This window comes from Vicugna pacos, chromosome 15 (assembly GCF_048564905.1).
Source record: "Vicugna pacos chromosome 15, VicPac4, whole genome shotgun sequence".
NCBI classification, from domain to species: Eukaryota; Metazoa; Chordata; class Mammalia; order Artiodactyla; family Camelidae; genus Vicugna; species Vicugna pacos.
Window position 1 is genome coordinate 16,515,859 of NC_133001.1, and position 26,009 is coordinate 16,541,867.

The following is a 26,009-nucleotide window of genomic DNA, read 5'->3' on the forward strand; positions in this document are numbered from 1 at the left end:
TTGGAAGTGTGCCTGAGAACACTCATGATTGCGTCTCCCTGTACCTTGCATGCAGTAAGTGAGACATCCCAGAAAGTGTTGGAGGAGGAGTGTATGGAGTAGGACTGGCCTCTACTTTAAGTCACAGAGCCAAGATGGTGCTGTATCCTCAGTGCTTTGCGGACATGCTGGAAAGAAACTGATAACTCTTGCTCTTAAGGGATGGCCTGCCTTCCAGAGGACATGCAGCTCAGATAGGAAATAGGACTGTGAAAGAGATGTCTTTAGCTCACCATGGGTGGCACAGTGTTGTCCAGAGTCTAGTGTACAAGACGGTCCAGGGAAAATAATTTTTATATTAATAAATATGTATGGATCTGTATTACAAAATTACGTAACTCGCACAGCAAATCCATGATTTTCCTGGATGTTAAATTGCTGAAGATAAGGCTAATGGCAGTATTAGGCTTTCTGAGTGAATCTAAAGAACAGTACCAAGTAGACAGTGTACAAGTGACAGACAGGTAGGAAAGCAGTCATGAAAAGATACAGGGATGCCTGAAGTTTGGGGAAACACTGATTATTTAATAGATTATGGGCTTTGGCATCAGATAAATCTGGGGTAGGCACAACTGTGTCACTCACTGGCTTTTGGCATGAAGGTGGTCAGATCTCTCTGAACCTGACTTCCTCATCCAAAAGGGGGCGGGGTGGTGAATGAGGATAAAATACTGCCTCCCAAAGTTGATGAGAAAATTAAATGTGATTATCTGGCATACCTAGCACAATAGATGTCAGTATATGTTTATTTCCTTCTTCACTTGTAAAATAAAGATACTTGAATTGTATCACTTAGAAACAATCTTAGATTGTGGAAGGCCTCCTTGTGTTTTTGTTTGTTGTGATAGTGCTAGCTTTTCAGTAGTTGTGGAGAGTAGGAATAAAGATTGTTCTACTTTGAGGAATAATTGGGAGAAAAAGACTAAAGACTAGAGAAACTTAAATTGTAGTATAAAGCCTGCTCTCACGTGAGAGGGTTTATGCCAGGGCAGCCTCTAGTTTAGGGTTGGCAGACTCATGGGCTATGGGCCGAAATGCCACCTCCTGCTCTACTTTATGGTAATTATGATTCAGAGACATGGAAGCATAGAAACTCTCTTCCTTGTAGCCAACAGTGTTGGTGACATACTCTTGTTTGCTTATGTGTATGGAGATGTTACAATGGGTAAATGCCTCCAACCCCAACCACATTAGGTTAGGATCAAGGGGAAAGATGATAGTTTCTTTGGTTCTTGACAAAGGGCTTAATCTTGACAAGAAAATAAAGCAGTAGGCTTTCCCACGAAAGGGAGTTTGGGCATCCTTGGATGACTAAATTGAGTGACTGATGTCATTTCCCTTCCTGAGGTTTCCTAAGTCCATGGTCTGACACAGGGCCTGGAAAACAATGGCCTGCATGCTGCCTGGTTTTGTATAACCATTGAGCTACGTGCAAGCTAAGAAGGGTTTTATATTTTTAATGGGTTTTTTTAAGATTATTCTAAAGATTTTATACATGAAAATTGCAAGAGTTTCTAATTTCAGTTTTCTGAAAGTTTTATTGAAAGACAGCCACACCCATTCATTGAGTGTTGTCTGTGGCTGCTTTCATACTGCTTCTGCAGAGCTGAGCACCTGCAGTAGACAGAACAGGCTGCGAAGACTAAAATACAGGTATCCCCTGATTTTTGAAAGTTCACTTTATGCCACTTCGCTTTTATGAAAGACCTACATTAGTACCTGTTTTTGCTAACCAAAAGAAATCCAAAGAGGATTTTTGCTTTTACAGAAAATGGTTATTGCTTTTTTGCTTTATGTTGTTTTGGTTTATGAAAGGTTTCTTAAGCCAGGGAAGCGTGTATTTATTATTTGGCCCTTTACAGAAAAGGTTCGCCAACTTCAGGTGTTACTGATAATTTTTTTTCTTAACTGGAGGAGGATAACTTGTATTATATTTGTCTTCTCCATGGTTATACTTTCCCGGAGGTGGGAGTGCTGGAGGATGGGAAACTTACTTTACTGACTGTGGCATTACAGCTTCTGTGCTTTGGGAGATGTAGGAGGGCAGAGGGTAGGGGAACAAATTTCTTAAAAGATATGCGTGACATCTGGATTAATGAAGAAGAGGAAAAATTAAAACCCTAGATATTCCAAATAGGATACTGACATACAGCTAAGAATGGTCCATCCAGAAGATCCTGGGGACAAGGCTAGAAGCTGTTAGACCCAGAGCAGAGTTTACATAAATCTACTGTAAAGGTAATTCTCCCTGTTTTAGGAGAAACAAGATAAAAAAGGAAATAACGCTCTCTGTTCTAATTCTTCACATCCTGTTTGACCTTGCTCCCCCGTCCCACTGCAGTCTAGCTATTCCATGTAAATTATCTAATATGCAGAGTGGTACCTTAATCCAAGTAACCTTTGTTAAATTGTCTCAGGTGAAGTTCTAATACTCAGAAAGCAGGATCAGTTTAAGTTGCCTCAGGTCCTTCTGGGAATGAGGTATGGGATATGAATAAAGTCAAAGTATGCTACACTCTAAATTATTTCACTGGTTAAAACATCATAATGAATTCTTCCCCTTAAAGTACTTTATATATTTCTAAAACAGAAGATACAGTTATGATTGGAAATAGCTCTATAATGTTGTACCTGCAGAGTTTAATATACCTTAGTAGTATATTTATAATTATAACCTATTCTGATTTCTTTTCAAATATTAGGTGTCCTAGTTGCCTACGAAGGTTTGCCACTTCATCTTGCACTGTTCCCCAAACTTTGGACTGAGCTATGCCAGACTCAGGTAAAGAGAATGAGTTTTAGATGCCTTGGTCTTTCATCTCATCTGACCATGTAGTCAGTAGTTCTAGGAACAATGGGTTAAAGACTTGCTGGAAATTGGGGATGTTACAGACTCTTGATAGCTTAAATATTATTAAATGGAAGTAACAGCTATTAAGCAATGGGCATCTAGTTGGCCTTTGAGGTTTTTTTTTTCACTTCTGTAGATTTATTTGACAAAGGATATTTCAAATAAGCTGTTTATAATTAAATCCCTCATGTGTAGGTCAGTGTAAACAGTTGTGGTAAAAGTCTACAACAGGGAGCTATTAGGGCAAGAAGGCATATGCCACTTCTGGCTCTCCCTCACCTCCCCCATCTGTTTCTTCTCCCCTCCACTGTTCCAGAAGCTCTAGCAGAAACCATTTCAGTAGTCTGTCCTTTACCTTTTGCTGATCTATTACCTCAGGGAATTTTTTCAAGAGTCTGATACACTTATTTTTTATTGAGTCTCATTGAGAACAGGAAACACGGTACACACTACCTTAGAATCTTAAGAGCCAGCCCCTTAAAGTGATAGGCACCAGTAATGCTTGTTAAATTGTGGAGAGAGAATGGTGGAGAGAGGAGAAATCATACTGGTCCTAAGGTTTATTAGCCCATTCCTTACATCAGGTATCCCCCCGTCCTTAGACCCTAAAAAAACTGTTTTTATTGCCTGATTGCATCTGCCCATTCTCAGAGGATGAGATGAGTTTATTAATTCCTTTGACATAAACCTTTACCCACATTTAGTATCTGGAATACTTTGAGTCTGGCCCAGCCTCCTGCCCACGAGGTAGTGCTCTGTATATTCTCATAATGGATGTGTCACATGGTACTGTAATAGTTGATTATCTCCTTGCCCCAAACCATGAACTCAAGTGTAGAGACGTGAAGAGTCATCTCTATTCCCTGAAGTGTCATTCTGTTTCCTATAGTAGGAATCTTTGATAGGCTAGTATGCTTTAATCACACGACTTAGTACATGGTAGACATTCAGAAAATGACTGACTTTTGAGCTGAGAGTTCTGTCCAGTAAATTGGAGATCTCTGCTTTTCCCCTCTCTGCCACTATTGCTTTTTTCATTCTTCCTGGTTTGAATCGTTGCTGCTTTTGGTTTCTGTACTCTGCCACCGCCTATTGCTTCCCTGTTGCTTTATCTGCTTCTGCACTGTACTACTTCCTTTACTTGGCTTTTTTCCCACAGAATTCATCACCCCCCAGTACTTAAAGCTAAACCATCTAAGGCTTCCAGGGCTCCTGCCAGTCCTATAGGAGCAGCTGTGCTGTGCAAGAAACACAGGCAGCAGGCAGACTGACCAGTAGAATAAGACAGATTTTCCTGATACCAGGGATCTGAAGACCTGGGTGCTAGTCCCTCTTGACTCCTTAATTTCTTGGGTGACCTTGAGCAGTTCACTTACCACGGTGCTTAGTCTACTAAAACATATAAGTATATACATATGCATGTACATGTTATCTAAATTTTATCCTTTTGTTTTCCGTAATGATCTTATTAAAACACACATGTAAATAATCTAGGGGCTGTACCTACTTAAAGACATACTACTTGTGTTTAAGAGCCATGACCATTTGAAAACAGGAAAGCCAAATTTTAGTAAAATTTCCATATATTGGGACCCACTAATTCTGTGAGGTAACGAGGAAAAGAGGTTTGTTGTTTACTTTTGCAGGTATTTATGGGGGAAGGGTATTTAACAGACGGTTACTATTGTTAGTGAGATTACACAGTGAGAGTTTTAATGCACTTTAGAGAATAAATTTAATTCTTAAAATGTCTTTTTTCTACCTGTGATTTAGCATTGTTCCTGTGAAAACATCCTATTTGTCATTCTGACTTGGCCAGTCCTTATTCACTTTCATAATGCTAGATAAATAAAGCTGCATTTCTATTGAAACAGCTGTTCAATTTTGCCATTCAAACTTCTTACAAGTCTCTTCTTCTAACATTCAGCCATTTAGTCCAATTTAGTAATACTTCAATTTATTGGAAGGACAGTTGCTGACTGAAAGCTTAGTAGACAAAAGTGACTTTTCCAGTAGGATTTAAAATGACTTTGGATGTACATCATAAACAGTGTATTGAGGATATGCAGTTATTTCAGTGCTCAACCAGTGTGTCTTCTCCCCACTTTAGTCTGCCATGTCAAAAAACTGCATCAAGCTTTTGTGTGAAGATCCTGTTTTTGCAGAATATATAAAATGCATTCTAATGGATGAAAGAACTTTCCTAAACAACAACATTGTCTACACATTCATGACACATTTTCTTCTAAAGGTATGTCCTAAGTTGGAAACTCAGTCTGTTACTTACAATTAATTAATGGTTTTGTTTTCAGAGTATTAGTCTTTTGGAGCTTTTTTTTTTTTTAATCAATCATCTTTTTCAGGTTCAAGGTCAGGTGTTTTCTGAAGCAAACTGTGCCAATCTGATCAGCACCCTTATTACAAACTTGATAAATCAGTATCAGAACCTGCAATCTGATTTCACCAACCGAGTCGAAATTTCCAAAGCCAGTGCTTCTTTAAATGGGGTAAGGACTACGGAAGGGGGAATAGTCACGTACTTCAGAACTTTCCTTATATCAGCTCTAAATTTGGCCTTAGCATGATTTTACTTTATACATATAGTTTTATTATTTGAACTTTAGAAGCCACATATGGTGGAAAAAACTAACCAAATAAAAATGTGTTCACTCTGCTTTTTATGTATGTCGCACACACTTTGTTACCTTAGAAGACATGAGCCAATGTCATTAAATGCTAAGACCACTAAGAGGAAACATTCCCTTTATCTTTCTCACATTTTTTGAAACATTACTTGTGATGTTTATTAGTGCCTGTGACTCATAAGCAACTGAAAATCAATTAGTAATCCGAATATAAAGCCCGTTAAAACTAGGGGACTAGTTGCTTTGTCTAGTCTCTGTGACAGCCATGTCAAACAAGGAAGCACGCTGGAAACACGGGCTAGCACGCCATCCAGCAGCAGCCTCCTGAGGAAGGATGAATGCTTAGACGCCAGAACGGATTACAGAGCTGATTACAGACCCTTACCACTTGTGACATCCACCAGAAGTCAGCATATCTGAAAACTGATTCCTAGATTAGTAAGGCCTAAATTTCTCATGGATCATTCATGGTTTGTTTTTTAAATTTCTGTGTAAGTTCATTACTGGTATTTTCCTTCCTTTCCCATTTTTGGAAAGCATTGAGTCTTCAGTATGACTTAATACTGCTATACTTATACCACTACTTACCACACTGGCTTTCTAGTTTTAGCATTCTTCCAAAAATATCAGAGCAACCAGGATGGATTCTTGGAAAAGTGAACATGTACGTTAAACTGTTAATAGCTGTGTCAAAATGTTGGTTTTGGCATTTGAAATGTTCCCTGTCTGGACTTTTGTAGGACTTGCGGGCGCTTGCTTTGCTCCTGTCTGTACACACTCCCAAACAATTAAACCCAGCTCTAATTCCAACCCTGCAAGAGCTTTTAAGCAAATGCAGGACTTGTCTGCAGCAAAGAAACTCACTCCAAGAGCAAGAAGCCAAAGAAAGAAAAACTAAAGGTTAGCTTTATGGACTAATACTGACAGTAGGGTGGGAGAAGAGAAGAATATACTCTGTGCAACTGACTTTACAGTAGCTGTGTGTTTAGTTGAGCCTATATTTAAATGCTAAAAACGAAATTTCCCATAGACACCTCCCAGTGTGTGATCTTCATGACTCCTTTCAGAGAATTTCTTGCTGTTCATTTTCACAGATGATGAAGGGGCGACTCCTGTTAAAAGAAGGCGTGTTAGCAGTGATGAGGAGCACACTGTGGACAGTTGCATCAGTGATGTGAAAACAGAAACCAGGGAGGTCCTGACCCCGACCAGCACTTCAGACAATGAGACGAGAGACTCTTCAATTATCGATCCAGGAACTGAGCAAGATCTTCCTTCCCCTGAAAACAGTTCTGTTAAAGAATACCGAATGGAGGTTCCATCTTCATTTTCAGAAGACATGTCAAATATCAGGTCACAGCATGCGGAAGAACAGTCCAACAATGGTAGATTTGAAGACTGTAAAGAATTTAAAGACCTTCACTGTTCCAAGGATTCTAACCTCGCTGAGGAAGACTCTGAGTTCCCTTCTACTTCCCTCTCCGCAGTCCTGTCTGACTTAGCTGACTTGAGAAGCTGTGATGGTCAAGCTTTGCCTTCACAGGACCCTGAGGCTGCTTTATCGCTCAGCTGTGGCCATTCCAGAGGGCTCTTTAGTCACATGCAGCAACACGACATTTTAGATACCCTATGTAGGACCATTGAATCTACAATCCATGTGGTCACAAGGATATCTGGCAAAGGAAACCAAGCTGCTTCTTGACATTAGATGTAGCATGTCTACTTTTAAGGTCCCCCTTCCCCCTAATGCTGTTTGTATAAGTTTTGCTTATTTCTGTTTTTGTGCTTCAGTTCGTCCAGTGCTCTCTGCTTGAATGGCAAGATAGATTTATAGGCTTAATTCTTGGTCAGGCAGAACTTCAGATGAAAACATTTGCATCTTCAGTATACTTTCTAAAGGGCAATCAGATAACGGATTTGTTTTATGTAATTAAGAGTTCACTGTAGTGGCTTTCATTTAATATGGCTGTCTGGGAGGAACAGGGTTTCCTGGCCCTTACAATGTAATTTAAACTTAACAGCATTTTTACTGTGTATAATATGGTGTCCTCTGTGCCAGTTTTGTACCTTATAATAGAGGCAGATTGCCTCCGATCGCTGTGGTTCTTATTATCAAAATTAAGTTTACTTGTATACGGAACAACCACAAGAAATTTGATTCTGTAAAGAATCCTCTTTAGCTGTGGCCTGGCAGTATATAAATGGTGCTTTATTTAACAGAATACCTGTGGAGGAAATAAAGCACACTTGATGTAAAAATAATTGTTTTATTTTTATTGACATGACTGATTGATTGCTATTCTGTGCACTTAATTAAACTGATTGTGATGACTTTTTACTTGTTTACATATGTTGCTTCAGTCTTCTCAAGATGAAAGTAATGAGAAAACTGAAATGAGGGGAAGCACTTCTCCATTCTATTCTGTTTCATTAGAAGTGGAGTGGCAGTCCAAAAAGCAACTTACTTTTACCCTGTAGACTTTTCAATCCTCATTACCCCAAAATGCATAACTGCTGCAGGGAGAAGCGTTAACGGTACAGCCAGCTCGCCCTCACATCAACATGCTCCTGAGTGCGACATGCCACTGTTTCACTACCTAAGAGCTACTACATACCTTAAAAACCCTGAAATAAATAAAAGAAAGGAATAGTTATCAACATGCCATTTTTTTTTTGTCTTCCTGAACTAAAACTGTAGCTAAAAGTAAGCTTGTTAGGACAAGCTTTAGCTTGGGACACTTCAACCATCTGTACGTAGGGATTCAACCCAGAAGAGCATCTACAGGAGGTAAAGTTAATACCTAATTTCAGGTTGCTTGCTTTTAAACTCAATGCAGTCTAGTCATAAAGATTCAGACAATGCTTTCGATTCTGTACAAGTTGATGGATTTCATCCAGTACAAATTAACAGTACTTGTTTTCTTTTTTAAAAGGAGTAACAGGGAAGAGGTAAATGACACTTTTTCTGCTTACAAAAAGTAATGCCCTTATAAAATCTTCTAACTAATTCAACCATTTAGGGTGGTTAACTGCAGTAAACCTTTTATTTCTTCAAAATGCTGCTTCTGCCAACAGAATTTTATGTTCTCTTCTTTACAAACAGGAACTCCTTTACAGTCCAACTGTAATTCCGTTTGCCCTAGAGTAGGCACAAAATTCAGTGCAACTGTTGCATAGTGTTCTGGAAGAAGGAAAGGAAAGCTTATTACTGCATTATGAAAAGGAAAATTTACCCATACAGTACCACTATTTGCTTTTCACAGTAGGGGGAAAAACAGCTTGAGAGTTTTTGGACTCAAAACAGTGCTAATAACATACCTTCTGGCCAGTTCCTACACCTCCATTTCATGACGATTTTTTTATTTGTTAACTGAAAACAAAGGGGAAATTCCACTGAAAACATCTTTTAAAATTTCCTACAATACTGTCACAAATAACCAAATCCGTTCATAAAAGCCCCTACGTACTAAAAGTAATCGAAGAACAACATACACTCCCATTTTCCAGCTTATACACCGCACCACTGAGAATTCATTGTCCCCCATGCCAAAATGTTTAACAGTAGTAACACCCAAGGACAGAAGTGTAACAAGAACAGAGCCGATGTCAGTGGCGAGGCAACTGACATTTGGCAACACACACCCTAGTGATTAGGTGGCAGAAACCAGAAACCAACTTTTAGACCAAAAGTTGGAAGGAAATCTATAATTGTGCCTTCTGAAATCATCAATACTTGCAAAATTACTGTGAAACAAAGGCTTCATCTTTATTATACTTAGTATTTATAACATTTTTTATTTACCCTACAACCAACTTTATAAAGTGCTCAAGTTTCTGTGAACTCAGATAAAAAGCCAAAGCACATTAAAAACAGGATGAATAAAGCAATATTAACAGAAGAGTCAGTCCCAGCTTACCTTCCTTTAAACCAGAAGCTTACTTACCAGTTCTATATATTCACCAGTGATGTTCCCGTCAAACATTTGGAATTTCCCTCCCTTTTCAGCTTCTAATACAGCAGGAGATTTAGAAAATTTTTGCACCAGCTAACCAAGCAAAATGTACAACAGACATGTTATTCCAGCACATACTATCATGTTTTTAACCTAAATGTAAAATATTAATGTAACAATTTACTGTAGTTTTTGTTTTTTTAATTGTGGCTACACAGCTCTTAATTATAGCTTTCCTTCCCTTTCTCTCCTCTTTCAGAGGAAGAAAACTCAGTAAATTGCTCCAAACTCCTAAATGCTGATTAACTCCTCCAAAATGCCCATCTTTTCCCACTCAAATTTTTCAGAGACTATCCTAAAGATTTCTAGATCCTTTCAATCAGGAAACTATGGCCATACAGGAAACGAAAACCCAGCTCCAGTTCTTAGTGGCTTATTTTCTCCAAATGTCAGCATTTCAGATCCTAACTTGCAAAGTTACTTACATCTTTCACAGTAAAGATTCTATACAGCTGCTCAACAGCTGTATCAAACAGCTCCGTCATGTGCAGGGCCACAGTGGGAATCCTCACACCCAGTGCCACTGGAGAAGAGGTCTGAATCTCAAGAGAAAAGGTTCCAATATGACAAAAGATTTTGAAAATTCTTCTAATCTTAATAAAACACCAGAATGTCCCGAATTGCACACTACCCCCTTCCACTAAAGCCTTTTAGCACCACCAGTTCTGGTCTTTATTTTGAAAACAGTTCACTGTTCCTATAAGCTCTTTAGCTCTGTTCCAGTCACAGGCTATGACCTCACACCCCAAATCTTATTTGGACATGTAAATATGGCCCAGAGGGCAAAAAAGTGAAGCAGGTGAAGGACAGCAGCACTGAAGGCCAAAGGGCCCCAATTCCCCACCACCAGATTCCAAGAACAGGATCTAAAACCTCCAATTGACCAAAAGTCTGGAGAGGTTCTTCCATTGTTTCATGTGAACCACAAAGTCACCTGGTTTTGTATTCTCTGCTGCCTACCAAAACAACACTGCCTTTACAACACCATCTTGAACTAAATTCAATTATTTAGTTCAGAAAGGCCTACTTATACAATCCCTTCCATCAAGGATGAAAGTCTCATTTAATCACTTCTCCCCAAAACAGCAGAGGAAGTAAGGGTGGATTAGCTGGCCCTGGTCACTATCCTCTGCAGTTCGTCATCACAAGACTATTTAGAGCTTTGAAGCCTAGTGGCCACCAGAGGGCATACCTGCAAGGTATTCTCATTCAGTTTCCTTTTAATGGTCAATTCCTGCGTTGCCATAGCTTTCGTTGGTAAAATCATTCCCATTGTAAATTCTACAAAGAAAACATATGAGAAGTGGTTTTAATAAAGAATTTTTTCCCTTTCAAAACAAATAGTAAGGCAGAAAACCGAAAACAGTATGTAAGAATAAAAAAGAACTGATATTTATAAAAAGAATTCCTATAGCATTTTGAGAGTTTCAAGACCATTCTGTATTTTTACCTATAAAACTAATCATGAACAACACGAGATCCACAGCAGCAAATGCCTTTTATCCTTTCCTTTTTATCAAATGCCTTACTTTTATCTAGTTCTTGATAAAACAGCATAATTTTCAAATGTTCTTTTCCAAAAAGCTCCATTTTAAACGACTAACTACTAACAGCTTTATGGCCTTCACTTACTGTCAAAACCAGACACTTGCTCATTGCTTCACCACCACCTCACAAAGCTTGGCCTCCCAGTGTTCAAGCCTGTGGGCCAGCCACATGTGTGATCTCGTGAGAAAAGTGGCAACCCCAAACGCTTCTGTGCCAACACCTAGATGCTCAGGTAGCAGAGTCCAAGGATGAGGTGCAGACATACAGGCCCTGCTGGCCATTTTGTCCGGCAGGTAACTTCTCTAATTTAGGGAAGAAGACAATAACCTCAATTCCACACAGTATAGGGATTAACTAGATAAGTCTCAACTACCTGAGTCACTTTCATTCATTCATTCATTCAACAAAGATTTATTAAGCACCTACTATGTGCCAGGGCATTATGACAGATGCTGGAGAGACAGCAGTGAACAAGATAAACACACCTTCCATGCCCTCACGGAGCTTACAGTCTAGCAAGGAAGACAGTTGTTTCTGGAGCCTTGGACATCAGCCTAACCTGGGAATCCAGACCACAGTGCAGAGCATTACTTGGGTAAATAGAAAAGGGACCCTCTAATTCACAAGGGATGCCTTCTTTACCCGTCTTAAGTGCCTCCAGGTAATCTCCAAGGGCCTCCCTGACCTTGGCGGTGCCTGCAGTTTTCATAAGATCCTTCAGTATATCCCCATCTCCTTTCTTTTTACTCACGTTCACCTACAAATCAGAAAAATACAAACCTAAGAAAAATCTGGTTTGATGTATTCTCACAACACTGGGACATATGGATGAGAGAACTGTGATGGCGAGGGAAGGGAAAGAAAGAAATTGATGTAAGAGAGAGATGGCAGGTTTCTTCATATAGTTTGAGAAGATGTAAAGGGTTTCTTATCAAGGGTCCGTTGATTAGGTTGGTGGCCAGATCATGAAGGATTTCTTAGGATGTGAACCCCCTAATCTGTGTCTGTTTTATCTGTGTATATAACATACTGAAGATGTAGTCCATGGCTTTTATCAGGGTCTAGAAATGCGCTGTCCAGTATGGTAGCTGCTCAGCCACATGTGGCTACTGAGTACTTGCAATGTGACTGGTCAGATTTGAGATGTGCTTTAAGTGTAAAATAACACACAACAGACTCTGAAGACTTAGTACCAAAAAGAATGTAAAATAATCTCTTAATAACTTCGATATTAATTACATGTTAAATATTATTTTAAATATTGGGTAAAATAAAAAATATTAAAACTAATTTCACCTGTTTCTTTTAACTTTTTAAATATGGCTGCTAGAAAATTTTAAGTTCCTTATGTGGCTTGCATTACATTTCTATTGAACAGCGCTGGTCTAGAACCCCAAAACCAGTGTAATCAGGTAAATCACGTTTCCCCACAGCCTGGCCTTGGGCTACATTTTTTTTGGCAGGGAGGAGAGTTGGCAAAGAGGAAGAGGGGGAAAAAAGAGGGAGGGAGGGAAGAACAGGGACAGGTGAGAGGGGGAGACAGGGAAAGGAAAGCATCAAAGTTCTGCTCTGGGGACGCCTCCGTGGTGCTCTCAGGTGAGGTGTTGGCATGAAATCATGTAGTGTCCCTGTGATTCAGCTGAGTTGGGCCTGGTCCCAGGTTCCAGTTCCAATTTGAAGAGTCTGTTCTGTAATGCTACCAAGGGTTGAATCTAAAAGACCAATTTAACATGTTGATGAAACACTTCTCAGCTGATGGATCTGAACACAGCTAAGTGAAATTACAGCCCGAGTACAGCAACATGTCTGAAGGTATGTCCGAGACAGCCCCGCTTTTACAACATTTTATAATCTTTAATAGAGGCGGCTCATAGACAAGTGGCTCAGTACAACTTAGTTTCTATATCTCTAAAGCCTTCACACTGAATACATTCACAAATCAAAAAAGACCTTTTATCAAACTACCTTTATTTGGAAAATATGGCTGCTATACAAATGGTCTCAACTCACAACCAAGCTTTTAAAAAGGGCACTAACCACAAACCAAGCATAGGAGTTACGCAGGCTCTATCTCCCAAACTAGAGGAGCCAGGCAAAATATACTAACACACACTAACTAGCTTACAAAACACGCGTGATATAACCAAGGGAGATCACAGCTACAAGCTAAGAATTTTCACTATTAAAGGGAAGGAGCAAAGATGTAGGGAAAGAGAAACAAAACCCTGTTCACCAAGCTGTGCATCTTGCCTGAGCACTTTACAGTATATACACTGTCACATTTATCTAGTAACATTCTGAAAGGTCTAATTAACCCCATTTCACAGACGAGGAGGCCATGGAGGGTGCAGCCACCTGCCCAGCCCCACACCTGGTCTAAGGGAGAGTCTAGGGCTTCCCAGGATTACTCCTTCTCCCACACCACTCTGTCCACACCCCACGCTGCCCCCACCACCCCAGTACAGCTATTCTTCTCAGCAAACAAGCCCTCCACAATTCACCAAAACTACCGCACAGGAACCACACAGTCTGATAAAATTTTTCAAATGCCCAACGCTTATAACAGAAGCTTGATTTAAAAGAAAAATAAAGAAGAAGAAAAAGAAACTCCATCAGATACCTCACCTCGGTGTCATCTACTTCATTTTCTTCAGATAGGTTGGGTATTTCAATCAGTCCCTTGTGCTTTGCACCAGATTCTTTAATTATACCTAAAATGAGCAAAATATGTTTTTCAATCACAAAAGTAACAACTAGTTTCCATAAAACTGCCCTGCCTAACTGAACAGTCCACCCTTCTCACAGGGCACCACCATGGTGACAATGAGGCAGATTCATGGCTTCCCCGCCACACACATGCCAAAGCCGACCCCACTCTCCCGGCCCACATCAGAGGTAAGCACCGAAGAGGGGGACAGAACCTGGCCTATAAAAGTGCACACGAAATCGGGGCTGCACAGGGTTGGAGAAGGTGGGTCTGTCGACCAATGTTTCTTTTCTCATTTGCCAATACTCTTTAGCAAGTTAAAGCAGCATAAAGGGCTATCTTGAAGAGAAGCCACAAAAGGGACAGGAAAGCAAAAACAGACAATGAGTTCTGATCATGGAAAGAGTGAGGGGAGGGAGGCTGTGGCTTGAGGAAGTTTGTGTGGACTCCATGCAGCTGGATTTCTTTCAAGCCCAGAGTGTTGACTTCAGTGACATCAAGATGGTGACATATTGCACAGCAAAGGAAACCATAAGCAAAAACGACAACTTACAGAATGGGAGAAAATATTTGTAAAAGATGAAACTGACAAAGGCTTGACCTCCAGAATATATAAACAGCTCATACAACTTAATAAGAAAAAAACAAACAACCCAATCCAAAAACAGGCAGAAGACCTGAACAAGCAATTCTCCAAGGAAGAAATACAAATGACCAATAGGCACATGAAAAAATGCTCAATATCACTAATTATCAGTGCAACCAGCACTCAAATCTGGGTGGACAGCATTCCTGCTTGCAGCAGTGCACAAGCAGAGCTCAGCTGGCAATTCTGCCTGATTTGGGTCCCCAGGCAAAAGGCCAAAGTCGATGTGGAGCCCATTTTACTGCCATACTCAGGCAGGGAGGCAAATTCGCACCTCCACTCAACTGCTGAGTGTAGTCTCTCACTTGACCATCCAGGAGGCCCAACCAGAGACCCTGGGCAGCCTCGCAGTTCATCCAAATAGCCCCACTCAGGAAGGAAGCCAAGTCAGAAGCCCTGCCCAACTGGTGAGCATAGCCTCTGGCCCTGCACAACCAAGGGGCCTGAACAGCAACCCTAAGCAGCCTCCAAGCCCAGCCTACAGCCTTCCCCATTGCTTAACACAGCTTGTGTTAAGGCCTTGTCCAGACACAGAGCCCAGCAGAGACCCTACCCAACTGCAAACAACAGTCCCTAGCCCCGCCCACCCACAGGCTACAGCTGGAAGCCCCTCCTGTCCAGGGAGCCCAGCCAATGACCTTGTTCAACAGCAGAGCATACCCAGAAGCTTAAGGATGGTGAAGCCAAACCTGCAGGCCTGCCCACCTTCAGGGCACAGTCTGTGTCCCCACGTGGTCACAGAACAGCCTGAGGCAAGGTCCTGCCATGAAACCCTGCCTAAATACAGAGTCCAGCAGCAGCACCACCTGGTCAGAGAGCACAGCCTGAGACCCCATTCAACCAGGAAGGATTGACTGCGGAGCCCAGCCCATAACCCTGCCCAATCACAGAGTCCAGTGTCACTGCCCTGCCAGGGAACACAGCCAGTGACTCTGCCTGACCAGAGAAACTGCACAGCCCAGCTAGTGACCCCACATAACTGTGGAGCCCAGCCAGCAACCCCGGCCAGTCAGGTAGCCCACCCAGCAGCCCTGCTTGAATATGGAGCCCAGCCAGCCAACTCACCCAACCACAAAGCCCAGCCAACGGTAATCCCACCCTGGCCCTGGAGCAGAGGCATTGTCCCCACCCAGCCAGAGACCCCAACAGCAACCTCGCCTACCCACGGACACTAGAGCTAGCATGTCCAACAGCCCAAGCTGAATGATGAAAGTCTTCTCCTGCCAAAGCAAACCTGTAAAATCTGGAAAAGGAGACCACTTACTTATATATTAAGTCCCTATCTATCAATAATTACTTTAAACATAAATAGATTAAATTCTTCAATCAAAAGACACAGAATGGCTGAATGGGTTAAAAAAGACAAGATCCAACAACATGCTGCCTATGAGAGACTCACTTTAGCTTTAAGGACATGCATAAACCAAAAGTGGAAGGATGGAAAAAGGTATTTGAAGCAGATATTAACCAAAAGAAAGCAGGAGTAGGTATACTTACATTAGACAAATAGAATTTAAGCTAAAATTGGTCAAACAAAGAAGGCCATTATATAACGCTAACAGGGTCAATTAATCAAGAAGATACAACAATTACAAATATTTATGCACCTAGAACTGGAGCACCTAAATATATAAAGCAATTACTAACAGAACTTACAAGGAGAAATAAAGCCCCCAACTATTACTGTATCACTATTTAATACCCAATTCTTAACAATGGATATATCACCACAGAAAGCCAGTAAGGAAATACCAGATCTGAACAACACTATAGACCAAACAGACCCAACAAACATATGGACAGTCCATCAAACTGCAACAGAATACACATTCTTCTCATGCACCCACAGAACATTTCCTAGGATAAATTATAAGTTAGGCCACAAAACAGGTCTCAATAAACTCAAAAAGATAGAAATTATAATAAGTATCTTTTCCAACTACAATGGTATGAAACCAGAAAATCAGTAACAGGAGGAAAGCTGGAAAATTCACAAATACATGGAAATTAAAACACTCCTGAACAACTAATGGCCCAAGAAAATCAAAGGGACATTTTAAAAATATCTTGATACAAATAAAATTGGAAACACAACACATGAAAACTTATGAGATGCAGCAAAAGCAGCTCGAAGAGGGAAGTATGTTAACTATAAATTCATACCAGAAAAAATATCTCAAATAAAGAACCTAACTTCACACCTCAAGGAACTAGAAAAAGAACAAACTAAGCCCAAAGTTAGGAGAAGAAAGAAAATAACAAGCAACCTACAGATTCAGAGCAATCTCTTATCAAAACTCCAATGGCATGTTTCACAGAAATAGAATAAACCCTAAAATTTGTGTGGAAACATAAAAGACCTCAAATAGCCTAAGCAATCTTTAGAAAGAACAAAGCTGGAGGCATCATACATCCTGTTTTCAAATTACATTATAAAAATGTGGTAATCAAAACAGTATGGTATTAGCATAAAAACTGACACACAGATCAATGGAACAGAACAGAAAGCCCAGGAAGAAACCCTTGCATATATGGTCAGTTAAGCTATAATAAAGGAGCCAAGAACATTCAGTGTAAGGAAAGGACAGTCTCCTCAATAAATGATGCTGAGAAAGTTGGCAGCCATAAGCAAAACAACGAAACTGGACCACCATCTTACACCATACACAAAAATTAACTCAAAATTAACTAAAGACTTGAATGCAAGATCAGAAATCACAAAACTCACCCAACCACAAAGCCCAGCCAACAGTAATCCCACCCTGGCCCTGGAGCAGAGGCAGTGCCTCCACCCAGCCAGAGACCCCAACAGCAACCTTGCCTACCCACGGACACTAGAGCTAACATGTCCAATAGCTCCTTAACATTGGTCTTGGCAATGTTTAGATTTGACACCAAAAGCAAAAATAAACAAGTGAGACTAGTCAAACTATAAACTTTCTGCACAGCAAAAAAACCCATCAACAAAATGAAAAGGCAACCTACTGAATGAAAGAAAATATCTGCAAATCATATATCTGATTAGGGGTTAATATCCAAAAATATATAAAGAACTCACAAAACTCAATAACAACAAGAACAAAACAATCTGATTAGAAAATGGGCAGAGAATCTGAAGAGATATTTTTCCAAAGAAGCCATACAGGTGGCCAACAGGTACATGAAACAGTGTTCAACAACATTAAACATCAGGGAACTGCAAACCAAAATCACCATAATATATCACCTCACACTTGTTACAATGTCTCTTATTAAAAAGGGAAGAAATAATGCATGTTGGCAAAGATGCAGAGAGAAAGGAACCCTTGTGCACTACTGGTAGGAATGTAAATTGGCACAGCCACTATGAAAAACAGTATGGAGGTTCCTGTAAAAATTAAAAATAGAACTATCACATGCTCCATCAATTCCACTTCTGGGTATACATCCAAAGGAAACAAAAACACTAATTTGAAAAGATAAATACTCCCTCACGTTCACTGCAGTATTATTTACAATAGCCAAGACATGGAAGCAACGTTAAGTGTCCACTAATGGATAAATGGATAAAGAAAATGTGGTATATATACACAGTGGAATATTATTTAACTACAAAAAAGAAAAATCTTGCCATTTGCAGCAACAGACATGGACCTCAAGGGCATTATGTTAAGTAAAATAAATCAGACAGAGAAAGAAAAATACTGTATGATCTTACTTATATGTGGAACCTAAAACAAAACAAAACAAAACAAAAAATCTAACTCATAGATATAGAGAACAGACTAGTGGTTGCCAGAGACAGGGAGTGGGGGAATGGGTAAAAAATGGGTGAATGTCGTCAAAGATGCAAATTTCCAGTTATAAAAAATAAATCCTGGGGATGTAATACACAGTATGGTGACTATAATAATAATGTACAGTATATCTGAAAGAAAGTAAACCTTAAAAAATTCTCATCACAAGAAAAAAGAAAAACTTATAATTATATGTAGTGGATGCATGTTAAGTAGGCTTATTGTGTTCACCATTTCTTGATGTACACCAATATAAAATCATTACTTTATAACCCACTATGAACATAATGATTTATGTCAATTATATCTCAATAAAATAGAAAGGAAATGAAGATTAGAGCAAAAATAAATGTAATTTAGAGTAGGAAAGCAATACAAAAGGTTAATAAAACAAAGAGTTGGTTCTTTGAAAAGATAAACAGTACTGACAAAACTTTAGCTAGACTAACCAAGGAAAAAAAAGAAGATCCAAATAAAATTAATAATGAAAGGGGAGACGTTACAACTGAGCCCACACAAATACAAATGATAGTAAGAGATTACTGTCAACAATTATATGCTAACTAACTGGACAACCTAAAAGAAATGGATAATTCCTAAAAACACATCACCTACAAAGCCTGAATCATTAAGGACTAGAAAATCTGAACAGACCAATTACAATTAAGGAAACTGAATCAGTAATTAAAAAAAACTCCCAACAAAGAAAAGCCAAAGACCAGATGGTTTCATTGGGGAATTCTACCAAATATTTGAAGAATTAACATCAGTCCTTTTCAAATTCTTCCCAAAAATTGAAGAGAAGGGAACATTCTTAAATTCATCTTAAGATGCCAGCATTACCAGGATACCAAAGCCAGTTAAGTACACTATAACAAAAAAATTACAGACCAATATCTCTGATGAATACAGATGCAAAACTTCTCAACAAAATACTAGCAAACAGAATTCAACAGCACATTAAAAGGATCATATACTATTGTCAAGTGAGATTAATCCCTGGGATGTGATGATGGCTTAATAGCCAAGTCAGGTGTGACACATCACATTAATAGAATGAAAAATAAAGATCATATGATAATCTCAAATCACGCAGAAAAAGTATTTCACAAAATTCAACATCAACTGATAAGAACAAGCAACAAATAGGGTATAATAGAACCGTATCTCAGCATAATAAAGGCCATATATATGACAACTCCACTGCTGGCATCATATTCAATGGTGAAATGCTGAAAGCTTTTCCTCTAATATCAGGAATAAGACAAGGGTACCCACTATCACTGCTCCTGTTCAACACGGTATTGAAAGTCCTAGCCAGAGCAATCAAGAAACAGAAACAAAAGGCATCCAAATTAAAAAGGAAAAAATAAAACTGTCTTTGTTTGCAAATGATATGATCACATATAAAAAAAATCCTAAAGGCTCTACCAAAAAACTGTTAGAACTAATAAACAAATTTATAAAGTTCCAGGATACAAAATCAACATACAAAAATCAGTTGTGTTGCTATACACTAACAATGAGCTATCAGAAAAAGAAATAAAGAAAACAATCCCATTTACAATGGCCGCAAAAAACAGTAAAATATTTAGGAATAAATTTAACCAAGGAGGTAAAAAATCTGTAGACTGAAAACTGTAAGACAGTGATGGAAGATATCCTATGTTCATGGATTGGAAGAATTAATATTGTTAAAATCTCCATACTATACAAAGGCACTTGTACATTCAATGTACTCCCTATCAAGATTTCAGTGGCTTTTAAAGCACAGGGGAATATATACAAGATCTTACAGTAGTTAACAGCGAAAAAAAAAAAATATGACAATGAATATGTATATGTTCATGTATAACTGAAAAGTTGTGCTTTACACTGGATTTTGACACATTGTAAAATGACTATAACTCAATTAAAAAATGTTAAAAAAAAAAGATTTCAGTGGCTTTTTTCTTTTTTACATTAGTAGAAAAAAAAAATCCTAAAATTCACATGGAACTACAAAACACTGATAGCCAAAGCAAGCCTGAGAACAAAGCACAAAGCTGGAGGCATCACAATTCCTGATTTCAAACTTTAATACAAAGCTATAGCAGTCAAACTATGGTTCTGGTATAAAAAAAGATACATACCAATGCAACAGAATCAAGAGCCCAGAAATAAACCCATGCATGTATGATCAACTAATATATTGCAAGGTAAACAAGAATACTCAATGGATAAAAGATAGTATCTTCAACAAATGGCACTAGTATCCTCAATAAACGATGCTGAGAAAACTGGATATTCACATGCAAAAGAATGAAACTGAACCCTTATCTTACACCATACACAAAAATTAACTTGAAATGAATTAAAAACATAAATGTAAGGCCTGAATACACAGAACTCCTAGAAGAAAACATAGGGTAAAAGCTCCTTGATGTTGGTCTTGTGATAATTTTTGGATATATCAAAAGCACAAACAACAAAAGCAAAAATAAATAAGTATGACTAGACAAACTAAAAAGCTTCTGCATAGCAAAAGAAACAATCAATAAAATGAAAAGGCAACCTACAAAATGGGAGAAAATGTTTCCAGACCTTATCAGATAAGGAGTTAGTATCCAAAATATGTAAGAAACTCATACATCTCAAAAGCAAAAAACAAAAACAAATAATCCCATTAAAAAGAAGGGCAAAGGACCTGAGCAGACATTTATGCAAAGAAGATATTCAAATGCCCAACAGGTACATGAAAAGGTGTCCAGCATCACTAATCATCAAGGAAATGTAAATTAAAACCACAGTGAGGTATCACCACACCTGTTAGAACAGCTATCATCAAAAAGAGGTAAGTGCTGATGAGGATGTACAGTATTGGTAGGAACGTAAATTGGTGCAGCCAGTGTGGAAAACAGTATGGAGGTTCATCAAAAAATTAACAACAGAACTACCATATGATCTAGCAATTCTCCTTCTGGATATGGAATCACTGTCTCTAAGAGACATTTGCACACTAAGTTTAATGCAGCATTATTTACAGTAGCCAAGGCATGGAAACCACCTATGTGCCCACTGATGAATTAATCAATAAACAAAATGTGGCTTATTTACAAATTGGAATATTATTCAGCCACAAAAAGGGGAAATCTTGCCATTTGTGACAACATGGATGACTTTGAGGGCATTATGTGAAGTAAAATAAGTCAAAGAAAACCATATGCTATATGATCTCATCTATATGTGTAATCTAGAAAAACCAAATTCACAGAAACAGAGTAGACTGGTGGTTGCAAGGCAGGTAGAGAAGGGTGGTGAAGGTGGTCAAAGGTGTACAAAGGGTACAAACTTCCACTTACATGAGTAAGTTCTAGGAATGTTAATACACAGCGTGGTAACACAGTACTGTATACTTGAAAAATGATAAGAGAACAGATCTTAAAAGTTCTCAACATACACACAAAAAAATTGTAACCATATGAGGTGATGATGTGTTAACTAACTTTATTATGTAAATCATCTTGCAATATATACATAAATCAAATCATCACACTGCATACCTTAAACTCATGTAAGTCAATGATACCTCAATAAAGCTGAAAAAAAGTTAAATTTAACATAATTAAAATTGAATTTAAAAAAAAAAAAAGCAAGACAGAGTGTTGCCTCCTCTCCAGAGCGTCACACTAGCCACCTCCAGGACTCACTGCTAAAGGAGAAAGCACATGGGGTCAGGGCAAGGCCTGTTCCACCTGCCCTCTGGCTGCTGCCTGGGAGTAGCTGGGTCTTATCTTGCAAAGAAGCCGGTTGTTGCTTTGAGCTAAGGGAGATGGGAGAGACAAAGGACTATGAGCTTCCTTGGCGCCCTCAGAGCCGTGTCTTGGGGAGTTGGGGCATGTAAGGAGACAGTCCTGCTCTGATCCAGCCAGCAGCAGCCACTGAGGGAGCAACTGAGAGCAAACCCCCAGCCAGAAAGTTCCAAGGCAGGAATGGAACTGCTTTTGATGCTTGCAGAACACCTTCCTGGGCCCTGGTCTGGCTCAAGCCAGCAAGACAACCACTAGGGCAGAGGCCCAAGACCAGCTCTCTAAACCAAACTCTCAAAAAAGGAGCAGGCTCAAGTTGAGGCCCAAGCTTCAACACAGCACAATCCTCCAGAAACAGATCTTGCCCTCTCTCCTCTTCCTTTTCCCCTTTGTCTTCATACCCATGGTCATTTCAACAGATATTTACTGATTAGAGGCTGTCTACCCAGCCAGGAGGTAGGCACCATGGGAGAAATTTATTCATTCAACAAACACACAACGTTTTAGACAGTGATCTGGCCCTGGAAACAAAACCAATCAAATCCTGACGCAAAGACCCAAAGAGTGAGAACAACCAAAATGTCTATTAACCAATGAATAAACAAAGTGGGCTACGCCCATACCACAGAACATTAGTTGACCATGAAAAAGAATGAAACATGCGGCAACACGAATGAGCCGTGGAAATATTATGCTAAATGAAAGAAGCCAGTCACAAAAGACTACATACTGTGTGACTCCATTCACAGGAAGCACCCAGAGTAGGCAAATCCATGGAGATAGAAAACAATTAGTGGTTGCAAAGACTAGAGAACTGACTGCTGATGTGTCTGAGGGGAAGACGAAAATGTTCTAAAACTAACTGTAGTGATGGCTGCACAACTCTGTGAAAACTACTGAACTGTACACTTTAAATGGGCGAACTGTATGGCATGTGAAATTTATCACAATAAAGCTAATATTTTTAAAAATCTCCACCCTGATGAATGAGGGGGGAAAGGGGAATCCAGAACAATTAACAAAATATTTAAGTAACCATATGTAGTACACCAAATATCAGTGCTTTGGGGAGAAATAAAGCAGGGAAGGGAAACAGTACAAGGAAGGGATCTAAAATTTTTAGACTGGAGACAAGTGGCTTCACTCAGAATGAAAACCTGAAGGATCCAAAGGAGCCAGCAGGCAGCAGCTCCAGGAAAAGCTAGTGCTCACAAGTACCCAGCCAACTAGAGTCCTCCTGAGCGCAAAGAGCCCTAAGCAGAGCTGAGTACTGGGGAAAAGGGAAGCCCCCAGCTGGTCAGACAAGGAACATGCAGTTAAGGGTGTCTGGAACTACAAACATCAATTCAGGAGCCCACAGCAGGAGTTCTAAAAACACCTGCTGAACGACTAATGAATCAATCGTCTCCTCCCCAATGCTGCCTCCAGCCCCACCTGTACCTGGAGGCCCCTGTTACCTTTCCAGCCCAGCTTGATGTTCCACTCATAGAAGAAAATCAGCTTTCCTTTGCGGCTGCTGCAGGAAGCCTCGCCTTCCACCTGCTTCAGCTCACTGACCTCACAGCGCCCAGTCTCATTCTCCACGGCGATGCCCACCAGGAGCTCACGGAGCTTCCCCTTGGACCAGCTGGTGGCATCCCGCTCTGTCCTGCCAGGAACCAGAAGGGCAGGGCCATGAATGGAAGGCCCCATTGGTATCTACATGCTCAGCCTGGGGAACCAGGGTTAACACCCCAGCCCAGCCCAGATCAGCACAATTCCTCTCAAGCAGCCGTGAGAGGAGACTTCCAACTTCAGCACACTTCTCAAACCAGCTTTCTATCAAATATCTTCTAATCCTCCTGCCCAGTTCTTTAGGATACTGTTAGCCACTATGTAGGGTGGTGTTTTGTCTTAAAAACACTGGCTGACTTTAGGGGAAAGGTCTAGAAATCTCACCTGTTGGAAATGTAGGGGCAAAGCCTGGGGCCACGTGAAAAGGCAGTAATAACTGAAATTTCACCATAACAAGACAAATTTTTACACATATACTATCTCATATGATTTTCCCAAATAATGTTCCCATTTTAGGGGGTGGAACTGAGCTGAGAGAAGTCTGTTAAGTGCTCGTGGTGACAGGGCTGGGAAAGGAGAGGTCAGCTCACTCCTTTCACCCAAGGATCCCTTCACAGGCTGAGGCTTTGCTCTGCCCTGCACCTGCTTTAGCATCACCTTGAGGGCCTGAAGGGAGAACAAGCCCTCAGAGGAGCAGGGCAGAGAGCATCACTTCCTGAAGCTCTGGCCTAATGGGGAGGGGGGGTAGAAATCAGCCCATGTTTCAGATGAGGTATAAAAACGATGGGTAACTACAGTTCGAACTCCTAGAAAGCAGGGCTCACCAGAGGCGCATCAAGTTAGATGTGGAATTGAGTTACAATTCCTGTTCTTTCCACTATATACATAACACTAACACAAACACATTTTCTAGCTTCATTTTAACTCCCCAAAATTTCAAGTGGTTTGGGGGCGGGAGGAGTTTCTGAGGTCACAGACTGCCAAAGTTGAAGTGGTAAATCAGGAACTACTTCTATTCCTGGGGCCCAACCCATCTTTCAAAAGATGTCCCAAAACCGGTGCTGATAAGACCCCAGCCCAGGTGTCCACGCTCCACAGGCTCTCCCACGCCCTGAGGCCAGAGACAGCCTCCGCACCTGTGCGGCTCCTCCCGCCCCGCCTCCCCAAGGCTCACTCACCCAAGCTCATTCACCTGGGCTTACCCCTCAGGGGTCACCCCGGCCCACGAGGCGCCCTGGGCCACCCGGCCGCCCCACCTCGCGGGCACAGGGCGCCTGGCACTCGCCGAGGGTTCCCACCGCCCCTCCCGGCGGCTCCGGAGGGAGGAGGCCCGAAAGCCGCTGCCCCGGCCCCCGCCCGGCCTCACCAGTGCCAGTTGTTTACGTTGGTCCCGTCCTCCCGCTCCTCCACGATCCAGCGCGGGTCCCCCTGGCCCCACTTGGCCATGTCTGCGCGGCGGCGCGGCCTCGGCGGAGAAAAAGGGCCGCGGCTGCGGTGCGGCTCCGTCGCCGACGTTTCCGGCCTGCGAGCTTGGAATCAGAACGTTCGCAGCGCCCAGAAAGTGCCAGAAATCCCCGCCCCCTGCGCCACCCCGCCCCTCCCGCCCCGCTGCGGAGCGCCTGGGGAGCGGGAGCGCCGCATGTTCCGAGGGGCGGGGGCGCGGCGCGGCGCGGCGAAGGGCGGGCACGGGGGGCGGGGCCTGGAGGGCGGGTTGGGGGCGCCTGCGCCCAGGAGGCCCTGGCGTCGGGGGAGGGGCTCGGGAGGGGTCGGGCCCGAGGTGAGTGCGGGCAAGGAGGAAAGAGGTCTGGGCCCAAGAGGCCCAGGTTGGGGCGTTGGATGGTGGGAGAAAGGTCTGAGCCACGGCGCTGGGGAGGGGATCCGGGAGGCCAGGTGGGGTTTGGGGAGGCCCAGGGCCCGGCTGTGGGGCTCGCAAGTGCAGGGGCTGGGAAGGAGGAACCTCCGCCGCCTCCGAAAGGCCGGATGCCTCCCAAGGATTCATTATTATTGCAAGGATTACCTTCGATACTAGCAAGCGGGCGGTGAGTGAGGGGCGCCTAAGAGCGGTACGGGGGATGCGGACAGATAGCGGTTGTCAGGCTGCCGCCGGCCGAGCTGACAATATTCAGTTCTCTCGAGGACACGACCCAAGCTCTTGGTCACCAAGTTCGCTGTGCGACCGACATCTGAGGTCGGAGCGCGCTCATGGTGCGAGGTGGTCTCCTTGGAGCGGGCTTTCTCTGCATCGTATTCACGTTTTGTTGAAATGTTCCCACGGAGTTGGCGCACTCTGCTTCTCCCCTGGACACCGAGTCTCTCACCTTTCCAACACCTGCTCACAAAGCGCTAGCTACAAGTTCCCAGTTACTTCAGGAATGTTTGCTTTTTATTCATGTAATAATCCTTTATAGATGACAAATGAATGTGATTGCAAGTGCATATTAT

The 26,009-nt window shown here is 41.3% G+C and overlaps 2 protein-coding genes across 4 annotated transcripts in view; one reads left to right on the top strand and one right to left on the bottom strand.

Annotated features, from left to right (window-relative positions):
- USP34 (ubiquitin specific peptidase 34) overlaps nt 1-7,867 on the top strand; it is a 203,801-nt gene extending 195,934 nt beyond the window's left edge. For both annotated transcript variants that reach the window (XM_072937675.1, XM_072937674.1), the window contains 5 exons: nt 2,742-2,821; nt 5,001-5,141; nt 5,254-5,397; nt 6,276-6,435; nt 6,630-7,867. In XM_072937675.1, the coding sequence (XP_072793776.1) occupies nt 2,742-2,821; nt 5,001-5,141; nt 5,254-5,397; nt 6,276-6,435; nt 6,630-7,237 (1,133 nt within the window). In that variant the 3' untranslated portion in view covers nt 7,238-7,867. The remainder of the gene's footprint in view (nt 1-2,741; nt 2,822-5,000; nt 5,142-5,253; nt 5,398-6,275; nt 6,436-6,629) is intronic.
- AHSA2P (activator of HSP90 ATPase homolog 2) lies at nt 6,503-25,150 on the bottom strand. Of its 2 annotated transcripts, none has more exons than XM_072937678.1 (9): nt 24,934-25,150; nt 23,471-23,661; nt 13,722-13,807; nt 11,739-11,853; nt 10,741-10,829; nt 9,974-10,084; nt 9,480-9,581; nt 8,854-8,905; nt 6,503-8,716 (listed from the first exon to the last, which is right to left on the bottom strand). In XM_072937678.1, the coding sequence occupies exons 1-9, from the start codon at nt 25,011-25,013 to the stop codon at nt 8,544-8,546; spliced, it is 999 nt and encodes a 332-aa protein (XP_072793779.1). In that variant the 5' UTR covers nt 25,014-25,150; the 3' UTR covers nt 6,503-8,543. The 2 variants fall into 2 exon arrangements, with proteins under 2 accessions (XP_072793779.1, XP_072793777.1); XM_072937676.1 differs by having other exon boundaries at nt 9,974-10,090.
- Between the last annotated feature and the right edge of the window lie 859 nt (nt 25,151-26,009).